This window comes from Neltuma alba, unplaced genomic scaffold, assembly GCF_004799145.2.
Source record: "Neltuma alba isolate B1F8T4 unplaced genomic scaffold, ASM479914v2 tig00012002_pilon, whole genome shotgun sequence".
Lineage (NCBI taxonomy): Eukaryota > Viridiplantae > Streptophyta > Magnoliopsida > Fabales > Fabaceae > Neltuma > Neltuma alba.
Genome location: NW_021636574.1, coordinates 350,410 through 360,876, shown reverse-complemented (window position 1 = coordinate 360,876; position 10,467 = coordinate 350,410). Strand labels below are relative to the sequence as shown.

Below are 10,467 nucleotides of genomic sequence, written 5' to 3'. Positions count from 1 at the left end.
CACCATAATCATCTTTATTAATACCCCATCTCCTTTTTCTACTTAATTATGGTTGAGGGAATATCTATAGAGGTAATTTAGAGAAAATTGATAAATATGAGAAATGAGTCTTATATTTAGGACCAAAACCAACTCAAGAATTGGGTCCTATATTAAGGACCGGAGGAGTATCATATATCTCTGGCATCTGTCTGTTTGTAAACTAACATACCCGCTCGGGGAACTTGATATTTGTGAAAAGGTAATGAACTGTTTGAGGGCACCGCTCCCTTAACGCTTAGTAAGTATTGTGATAGTATAAACGTGTGTGTGTGTATTTAGAGAGAGAGAGAGAGAGAGAGTAGCAAGTCACAGTTAAATAGCTGCAAGTTATCTGTTGCAGTAATGCAAAACAAATGGTCGTTAACATCTGTTTTTTCGTCGGTGTCTTTTCGTCGTGGGGAAATGGGTTTTGGCTTCACTGCAATCTTATGGGAGAAAAAGATACAGCCAGGGGCCTAGAGGCATTGCTCTGTACCATAAAAAGTGATTCTTGATATACCTACTTCATGCTTTAGAGTAGAACTCCAGTTTATGAATAAAGATACTCTGATATTTAATTAACACCTGGTGACAAATTCTTGGATTCATTCTCTTCATTCGTGCCATTATTGGGGCTAGATTATTTGAAGGGGGATGGGTTATGGGTTTGAAAAACATGAATATTACGTTTAGTCCATGCAAGTATTTATATATCTACAATAAGATACATTGCGAGTCTGTTTGGTTGACCGATTGAAGATGGTAGAAGTAGCTTTTAGGGAGCAAAAGACAGATGAAGTTATTTTATTACCTTTGGCATCACATTTGGGTGTAAGTAATTGGGAAAATGACCAAAAAAAAAGCCTGAAATTATCAAATCCTATTAGGAAGTTGAGGATTGAAAATAACAGGAAATGAAGTAAACTCAAATTAGAATTTTAAAATTCAAATGAAATAACAAAAATATCCATTGTTTTTTTTATTTTAAAAACTTTAATCCCTTGCTGGAGGCCACCACCAGCGAACCCTATGGGCAGCTGGCAGCTGGCTGCTGACACCACACTGGCCAACAACAGAGTTTTTATTTTTTCTGGCAACAACTTTTTTTTTTTTGGTCATGGGAAATTATTTAAGAAAAGTGGTGAGGGTGGAATTTGATCCCATCACCCATGATCATTTGGGCCAACCAAAAAGATAGTTGACCCTTGGATCACCAATAATTACTATCCTTTTGGTTTGTTCAAATGACTATGGAGCGGTAGGATCAAATCCCACCTATTGGTGGCTTGTGGCGACGGCAGTGGCCTGCCACGATGGGGGTGGTGGCCTCTAGTGAGAGGTTGAAGTTTTTAAAATACTCTTCCGGTCCTAGATATAAAACCCATTTAATGGGTTTTATATTTAGAATTAAAAGAGTAAAAAAAAAAAACAAAAGGGCATTTATGTTATTTCATTTGAATTTCAAATTTTCAAATTGGGCTTACTTCTCTCCCCGTCATTTTCAACTCTTAGCTTCTTAATTTGGGATTTCATAATTTCAAGCTCTTTTTTTTTTTTATTTGTCATTTTGCCTAACAAAGTCACTTTAAGTCAAAAGTTAATTTTTATGGCTCATGCTCTATCTTGCTCATGCAAAAGCTACTTTTCAAAATCCAAAGATATTTTTACCCCTAGGTTTATGCTCTCCTTATACTTTTCTCTACATATTCAATGTGCTTCCCAACCAATTTTTAATGCTCTTTTAAATAAAAATAATTTTTAACAAAGTTTTTATAATATTTTTAATGTTATTTTTCATTTTATATTTACATAAATTGTGTAGTCCAATTAATTATGTAATATTATTTGGTTAAAAAATTTTCATATTACTATGATTTCTAATTTAAATATATTTTATTCATTAAACACAACTCATTCCTATTATAATAATTTAAAATTATTATATTTTGTAAATTTATTTTTTAATCATTAAAATTCATATCCATTTTAGTCATTCTACAAACCAAAATTTACTTATGTAATTATAATCCAAACAAATTTTTATTTTATAAACTAACTTTTATAAAAACTAATCTAAACATTAATCATATTACTCAATCAAACTTTTCTAAAAGGTAAATTGAGAATAAATCACTTTTTCTTAAGGCTGTTCACGAAACGAATCGGGACCAGGACATGCCCATCCCGGTTCCATCCTGATGAACAGTAATGGGACAGATTTTCTGTCTCCCGTCCTGTCCCGTCCCCGTCCCGGTCGAGACGGGACAGAACCAGAACGGGACGGGGACGTCCTGATATTTTTTTTAATTTTTTTAATTTTTTAATAAAATCTGATTTTTTCCCAATTGTAGTTTTCTGGGCTTAGGCCTTGTAAAAATATCTTTTTGTTTTCTTTTTTTATTTCTTTGGGCACCTTTAAACAAAAGCCCAAAATATTACATATAATAGTCATTAAAAACTCTTAACAAAAGCTTTTAATACAATAAAAACTTGCCAGAAATTCTAATGATTAATAGTCTCAAATCATTAACAAATATAAAAGCTCTAAATAAATATATCTATAATTCCATACAATAGTATCAAATCTTTAAAAAAATATTAAAAAATGATAGTATATAAATAGAATAAAAAATAAAAAAATAAAAGGGTCTGGGACGGGGATGGAACTGGGAGGAGACAACCCTATCCTGTGTCTAAGCCCATCCTGGTCCTTTTTTTTGTCTCGTTCTGAAAAATTTCAGGAGTGGCCTGTCCCGTCCTAATAAAGTCGGGACCAGAACTAGTTGGCTTGGCCTTGAATACCCCTACTTTTTCTATGTACCAATATGCGATCATTATATGTATTAATGTATTATGATGTGATATGGAGTTGTGGGTGCAAAAGAAAAGGTGGAAAATAAGAGTGAATATAAAATGTTATGATGTTGAATATTGGTAATCTCATAACCTGCAGTGAGTCCATGAGCGTCTAGCCTTGCTTGGTGATGTATCAAGTACTGACCCTTTTTTTCAATTTAAACGAGAGCAAAAATTATTCACAATTGTAATGTTCATTATTGGCCATTTGACATCTAGATATAATCTCACTGGTATGTTGTACCTAGTTGCGCTATCTGCCTAGACTCCAGCCTGAAAACCGGGAGCACAACACAAAAGAACCATATTTTAGAAGATTAATGAAATGGCTACAAAAACGGGATGCACTCCATCCCAACTAGCATTGGCATGGCTTTACCACCAGGGAAAGGATGGCTGCACTATACTTGGAACCACGAAAATCAACAACTTCAGTCAAAATATCGGTGCCTTGTCGGTTAAGCTAACGCCGGACGAAATGGCACAGCTGGAGTCTTTTGCCGCTGCTGTCAAGGGTGAAAGATATGGTAGTGGAATGGCCACATGGAAGGACTCTGCCACTCCCCTACTTTGTTCTTGGAAAGCTGCATAATTAAGTACTTTCTATGCACGTCATCAATACTTGATGGTGCAACCTTGTGGAAACTGTTCTGTACGTTGTATCAATTCTTTTAGGTTGTATGGTTATGTTTTGAAAGTTGCCTGAGTTTTATGGCCGGTTGTTGTTGTGTAGTTCTATGCAAGCTGAGCCACCAGACGGTAATTTGCCTTAAATGTTTCCTCTTCGATGTTTTTTTTTTTTTTTTTGGGTAAGACCATATGTGTATGTAGGTCTGAATAAGCGAAGCCACCAGAGATTGCTTTGCCTTAAATCTATTTCTTCTTCCATAATTTACACATTTCACAGCTCATCATATATCATTCATTTTTCTTACAAGCCTTCTTTGGGGTGCCTTTAGAAGGCCAATGCCTCATCCTGAGTTTCTCAGCTTGTTCCGAAGAAGAAACTCAACCAGAACTCATGTCATCATTTGAAACCGAATTTGAATCCTCAAGTGAAGGAATGGTGCACATGGCAAATAAGTTGACTATATATATGTAACTGATAAACCTCAATTCATAGTGCAACACAAATATGTTGTTGGCTTGAGAATGGGTGTATTAGAAATTTTGTCATGGAGGCCTCAATCAACATATCTAGTGGGAGTATCAGATACTTACAGGAGGGAAAGAGAAAAAAGGGATGCAATGAAGTTAATGACTAATAAGGAGTGACTTTAGGCGAAATTGGTTATGACACTAAACTCTCCTGTAAGTAAGAGATTGCATGTTTGATGATAGGAGACGAAATGGAAGTTGTATGGATGCCATTCTCCTGGGAACCAGTTTGGATGCTCAATGCTCATCCCATTTAGATCGTCTAGATCTAATTTGGTCGGTCTAGATTTAATTTCTTTTTTAGGATGGCACATCATTGAAACACAAGTTTATCCTTAAGATTAATTCTAAATAACATAAAAACAAACAATTAGCTAGAAAATAGATGTGATTTCCCCGGAATTATCTGGAATGAAGCATGATAATATATAACTTTGGATGAAAGAGAAATATGCTTCACCTATAAAAAAAAAAAAAAAAAAAAAAAAGAAATATGCTTCATGCAAAAAGGATAAAAAAGATCGCAAATGAAATGACGTACATAAAATTTCAACGGCGAACCATTTGCTTATACTTCCTTCGGAGCACAGACAGCCTTCTCTGAATGGGAAACTTTTCATGTCTTCTCCCTAGTCTATCCAAGTAATACACAATTTTTTTCAGGGTAACCATAACCCCCTCACTGTCATGCCCAAATTCTTTCTCTTGGATCTTCAGGATCCTTTTAAGCAGCTTGAGCAATTCACTATCATCCTTACCTAGCCTCGTTTGAATGGACACCAAACAATCCAAGGCCTCCCCTGCCATCCATCAAGCAGAGTAGAGTTAGCTTGTCACAATGTTCAGTATTCCCTCAAGTTCCTACTATATGGCACTTCTAACCACCTCACTAGAACCAAGAAGAGATGATTAAGTCATAACCTTTGTCTTGAAATAAATTTTTTGACTTCACCCATATTCAAATGAAAAATTTTCATATTTGTATTACATTTCATATCATAATTAATGACTTTAAAGAAGGGTGGTACTAAATAACGTAATTAATACCCAATCAAGTGACTTATAATAAGAAGCATCCACCAGAAATAGTACACTGAAACTAGTGAAACTCAGTCAAGTTATATGAAGAATGAATATGTTCGTCATATGAAATAAAAGTCGATGGATGGTATTGTACCAACAGGAAGAGAATCTTCTCCAAATGCTTTCTCACGTATGCGCAAAACCTCAAGGGCAAATTGCTCTGCCTCTTCATCTTGTTTGAGATGGTAGAGGGTAACTGCAAGGTGCAACATTGGGAAAGTGATGGACTGGTCATCAGTCCCCATCTGCCTTGTCATGATTTTTAAACTTCTTCGGAGCAAGCGCTCAGCCTCTACATAATTTTTTGATTGCGAATATGAAGTTGCAAGGTTCATCATGTGTGTCACCAAGTCGGGATGCTCATTTCCCTTATACCTTTCTGTGATTAATAAACATTCCTCTAATAATGCTCTTCCTTCTTGTCCTCTATAAGAATTACATTAGAAATCAGCATATGCCAATCCGGGCGTCACAAGTATAGAGCTTCAACACAGTAACCAGCTAACATGAGATAACCAAGAAAAGGTAGACCAAATCTTGCCTAAAGATACTTATTAACCGAGAAAGAAAAATATTTATAGACAAGCAATTGTAAAATTCAAAATTTATGTCCAAAAGCATAATAAAACACTCCACTCCCAACATCACCGTTATGTAGAAGACAGGTATACCTGCCAACGGCATGCAGTAATTCAGCCAGATCTACCCTCATCTTCTCCACAATGTTGTCATCCACTGGCATGTAATTTGATTCCTTTAAGATTTGAAGAGCGCTCTTATACAAATGGATTGCTTCATCCACCTCCCCTGCATAAAGTTTTCCACATGAATCAATGCCACTACTCCTTTTTTTTTTTTTTTTTTTAAAGAATAATTAGTGTAGAGAAGAGACAAGAAGAAACGGTTCCTAAAGTAGGATGCCATTTTGCATATTGACGATCAGGGAACTGCAAAAAGCTTTGAATTTCTATCCATTACTTAAAGCCAATTAAAATGTTTATGTAAACGTAGCGTCTTTTCCACCACCCTTATGCATGTTATAAACGTAGCGTCTTTTCCACCACCCTTATGCATGTTAGGTTACAAGATCCATTATGCAACAAAGAACCTCTAAACTATGTTCATCCTTCAAATATCTATTTAGCAACAAAGTCCCTTTATTAAGCGCGCAGCCATCAAATAAACATGAGAAATAACAGAAACAGGGATTAAATAAAAGGAAAAGGGGGGGGGGGAGGATGTCATGAGCAAGATCACAAGGTTACCTTGAGCACATTTCACCTGGGCCAGGGAACCCATAGCCATTCCACTTCTACCATCTATTTGTCCATATAATGATGTATATATGTTCAGAACTCTTCAAAAAAAACAAAACAAAAAACAAAAACAAAGGGTAAAAAAAGTGAATATGCAAGAAGGCAAAGCCACTGGCGCCAAGACAAAAGGGATGGAGAAATCAACAATGGGAAGTTTAACCTTACAAAATGAGCTTCTGCATCTTTTGCTCTTCCTTCCTCAAGTAAAAGGTTACCGAGACCAAGTAAAGGGACAACCAAATCCTTGCTTTCAGTGCCTCTACTCGATTCCAGGAGAGTAATAGCATGCTGGTACATTTCCATTGCCTTTGCTGCTTTTCTATCAGAACCATAAACTTTGGCCACGCCCAAATAGGGGGTGACAAGAAAAGTACTATCCTTACCTAGAAGAAAATGGTCCTTTAAACCCATGTCATCACCAGAAAATTTGATCATATGCTACTAATGTCAGCATTCAAAATCTGATAATAAAACCAGTTAATCAAATTAACTGACTGTGACTTTATTGGTGACATAGTGGCAGCATTCTACTCTCCAATAACTTTGCAAGAAAAATACACTCACCATAGGTCCTTTCCATGATGTAAATAGCCCTTTGATATGCGTCGAGTGATTTTTCAAAGTTCCCCAAAGTTGAATACATACTTCCCATATGCATGAGAATGGAATCTAGACGTGGGGCATCATCCTTCAAAGTGTCAACAACTTCCTTCATCTGACCATACATGAACAAGTTAGGTGAAATGGAGGCAGAATGGTAATTAAGATTAGAGGGGAGAACCAACAAAAGCAGAGGAAAATGTTTGCAGAAGATATTTGATGTAGAAAGAAATAAAAAATGCATAATCTCCTTTCATTATCTGACAGGTACACACAAATTAAAATAATCGTTCAAAGAAATTACAAATTACTGCAAGGGAATCAAATATGTCATACTGGAAAAGAACACACAAGACACCGGTTTTCATGTGCCAGAAATCACATACATCAGAATCATGCAGATGGCTTATACATGTTTGTGCATAATTTATTCAAATCTCACAAATCTCATCAAAGTAGATAAAGGTAAACCCATAACACAAAACAGAAGAAAGCCAAGGGACTTCTCGAAGTATTCTGATTACTGTACAAATTGGTGCTACCTCCTAAATCTCCTATGTATTAAACATGATATGGACTCTAATTAATAATAATGCCCTGAAAAATTATTGCTGTAACAAATATTATGTTATTCAGAATTCTGAACCCAAGGAATCTCCAACATAAGATGCCAAAATGACAGTATAATGCATAAGTGTAAAAGACATACCTCATTCAGTAGAGAACCAACAAAATTGAAGTCGCCAACAGCCATGAAACCTAGGGCTATGATGTCAAGAACAGCAGCTTCTTCTACACCTTTAGCGCCTCCGCTTAGCCTCTCATTCACCATTTCATAATTTGCCTTAAGCAAATCTGTAGCGTCATTTTTGTTTCCCATCCTAATCATTTGTTTGATATCATCAAATAATTCTTGTAACTGTCTCTCAAAATCATTCATGCTGCAGAAGTGATCAATTGGCAGAATAAGCAATGGGGCAGGCATTGGCAGTACCAAACAAAGAAGTTACAATAACTTTACTGATTATCACCTCTGATAGTTATCTGGATACGAAGAAGTGGCACCAACACCATTTTGAGGGCCTTTTTCACCAGGTCTCAATGACCCAACTGAAGATCTTGCAACAAAACACTGAGCAGCAATCTTAATGGGCACAATGTAAAGCTTCAGATTGAATTTCTGATTTTGCTTGCAAACTGGGAAACATGTCATGAATTTCTGATCACAGACTGAAAGCGTACGCAGAGCCACTTTGTTTGTCCTTCATGATAACGGGAGATAGCCCAAATCATTGCAATTACAAATTATTGTAATAAGTAACGCACAGTCCGTTGGAAAAAAAAAAAAAATAATACTACCTCTAGTCCTTAATATATAACCTCATTTGGCTTTTATTTTAGTCCTAAATATAAAAACCCAATCCACTTCGTCTTTAATATTTATGCATTTTTTCCCAAGCTAGTCTTTCCAATAATGGTAGTTCTAACCAACACCCTTGATTAGTAAGGATATTTTAGGAAAAACAACACATATTTATTATAAATAACTAACTTAACTTATTTTATTAATCTCCTCAAATTAGTTAACTAACTCTTATAACTAGGACCAAAGGTAGTAATAAGTAACGTACAGGCCGATCAAGCTTTGACGTTTAAAATGCTCCCCCCCCCCCAGGGGGGGTGTTTGATTGCTTTTAATTTGTATAAAGCTCTAAGAAAAAAATTGCATTCAGATTACTCAGATCTTCAAAATTTTTTACCTTTGGAAATATACTCGATGGATCAATCCATGAACAAGAGACAAATAACGTTTCACATTTGCTTAAACATCATATAACCAACGTAAATCCAAATCATTAGAGTTTAGAACATAATTCAGCCAGAAACAGTCTCCCCTTTAACCTTGAGTAACGTACTGGAGCCAGGCATAATATACTACGCCACTTAATCTCACAGAAATGACAACTAACCTTCTCATAATCAACAGGTCGTGTTGAAAAACTTAATACACGAAACAGCGATACGAAATGAAAATAAATAAATACCAACAACATTTTTGGGACTCGTGTAAATTTCATCCACAATTTTACTGTGGTTTTCAATGCACTCATCTTGAGATGTCTAAAACTTTAAGCCAAACCTCAAAATATCTAAAAGTTTGGAACAAAAATATTGGAAAAAGATAAGCATTTAATATTCTTTATTACCATATTTTTCATAAGATTTTTTTATAAACTTATTTTTTAATAGTTTTTTATTTAAAATCATTATCTTTTTTTTTAAATATAAATATGTAGTCTTTAGGGCTTTTTATTACATGATTTGACATGTTAAAAAAATTTTATGCATATTATAATTTACAAAAATATGCAACAGCCAATAGATAAGATGTTATATTTATGTCAAGTCATTCATATAATATTAAACTCTATACAACTATACATTGAATATTTATTTATAAAAATTACATAATTATTTTTAAATGTCATATTATAAAAAAGTAATTATAAAAATCTGATAACAAAAAATACATACAATATTTTTTTCCAACTTTTTTGGGCCAGTTTTTTTGCAAGTAATATTTTATAAGGACCGCTGTGGAGGCAACTGAAAATATGGGCCTAAAAGGCCTACTAGGCCCCACTGTTAGTCCCGACAATGGCCAATTCTCAACCCGCCCACAAAATTTTGTTTCAGCGTTTCTACTGCGAGCTTTCCCTACAAGTGGGAGCTTCCTTTCCTCTTCCCCTCTTCTTCGTTTGTCGGAAGAGTTTCTCTCTTTCTCTCTCTTTGCTTTCTGTGATTCCAATGCTTATAATTGCTGAATTAAATTTAGTCTAGTATTCATTGTTGAAGTTCAATCTTCTATTCCGTAAGATGTAGCATATCGATTTCGCAATTACCGGATTTTCTTGTAACACTCCCATCCAACACACAGAGCGAGAAAGCAGAAGAAGAAATGGATCAAACGAAGAAACAAACAGATCATACCTGTGCACAGCAAGCTCAAAATGCCGCAAATAGTGTAGCTCAGCCATCAAACGCTCATCAAGGAATCACGCGCTTAAGAATCGATAATCGTTCAACACCACGTGAGAATTCGAAAGCCTCCTTTGCCGGAGGAACAGTTCAGTGACTGGATGACCCTCCTTTATGCAATTGCCAACCTCAATCACAAACCTAACCAAGTCGCAAGTGAAAGGAGCTCAATCACGGATTAGGTGTATTACACAACGCCGTCGGAAGGAGATAAGAACCCCTGCAACCAAGAAGAAATCGGACTGCGGAAGCGGAAATTTCAGAAGACTTTGGACGAGTCCAGGGCTGAGGGCTGCCAAACGGGAGGCCCGCGTTTCTGGACACGGAGAACTGATTTGGGCTTCAATTGGGACGGCCCAAAAAGATCAAGCGATTGATTAAATGAATCACAGGC

The 10,467-nt window shown here is 35.7% G+C and overlaps 1 protein-coding gene across 3 annotated transcripts; it reads right to left on the bottom strand.

Annotated features, from left to right (window-relative positions):
* Window positions 1–4,351: 4,351 nt before the first annotated feature.
* Window positions 4,352–10,250, bottom strand: LOC114720856 (protein KINESIN LIGHT CHAIN-RELATED 2). 3 transcript variants are annotated; one of them, XR_003738002.1, is made up of 10 exons: window positions 10,026–10,250; window positions 8,066–8,296; window positions 7,744–7,975; window positions 6,999–7,149; window positions 6,595–6,817; window positions 6,384–6,475; window positions 5,790–5,925; window positions 5,213–5,544; window positions 4,469–4,838; window positions 4,352–4,441 (listed from the first exon to the last, which is right to left on the bottom strand). XR_003738002.1 is itself a non-coding variant. In XM_028906573.1 (9 exons), exons 1-9 carry the CDS (start codon window positions 10,070–10,072, stop codon window positions 4,585–4,587), a joined length of 1,698 nt encoding a protein of 565 aa, XP_028762406.1. In that variant the 5' UTR covers window positions 10,073–10,250; the 3' UTR covers window positions 4,352–4,584. The 3 variants fall into 3 exon arrangements, 2 of the variants coding, with proteins under 2 accessions (XP_028762406.1, XP_028762407.1); XM_028906573.1 differs by having other exon boundaries at window positions 4,352–4,838; XM_028906574.1 differs by having other exon boundaries at window positions 4,352–4,835.
* Window positions 10,251–10,467: the final 217 nt, after the last annotated feature.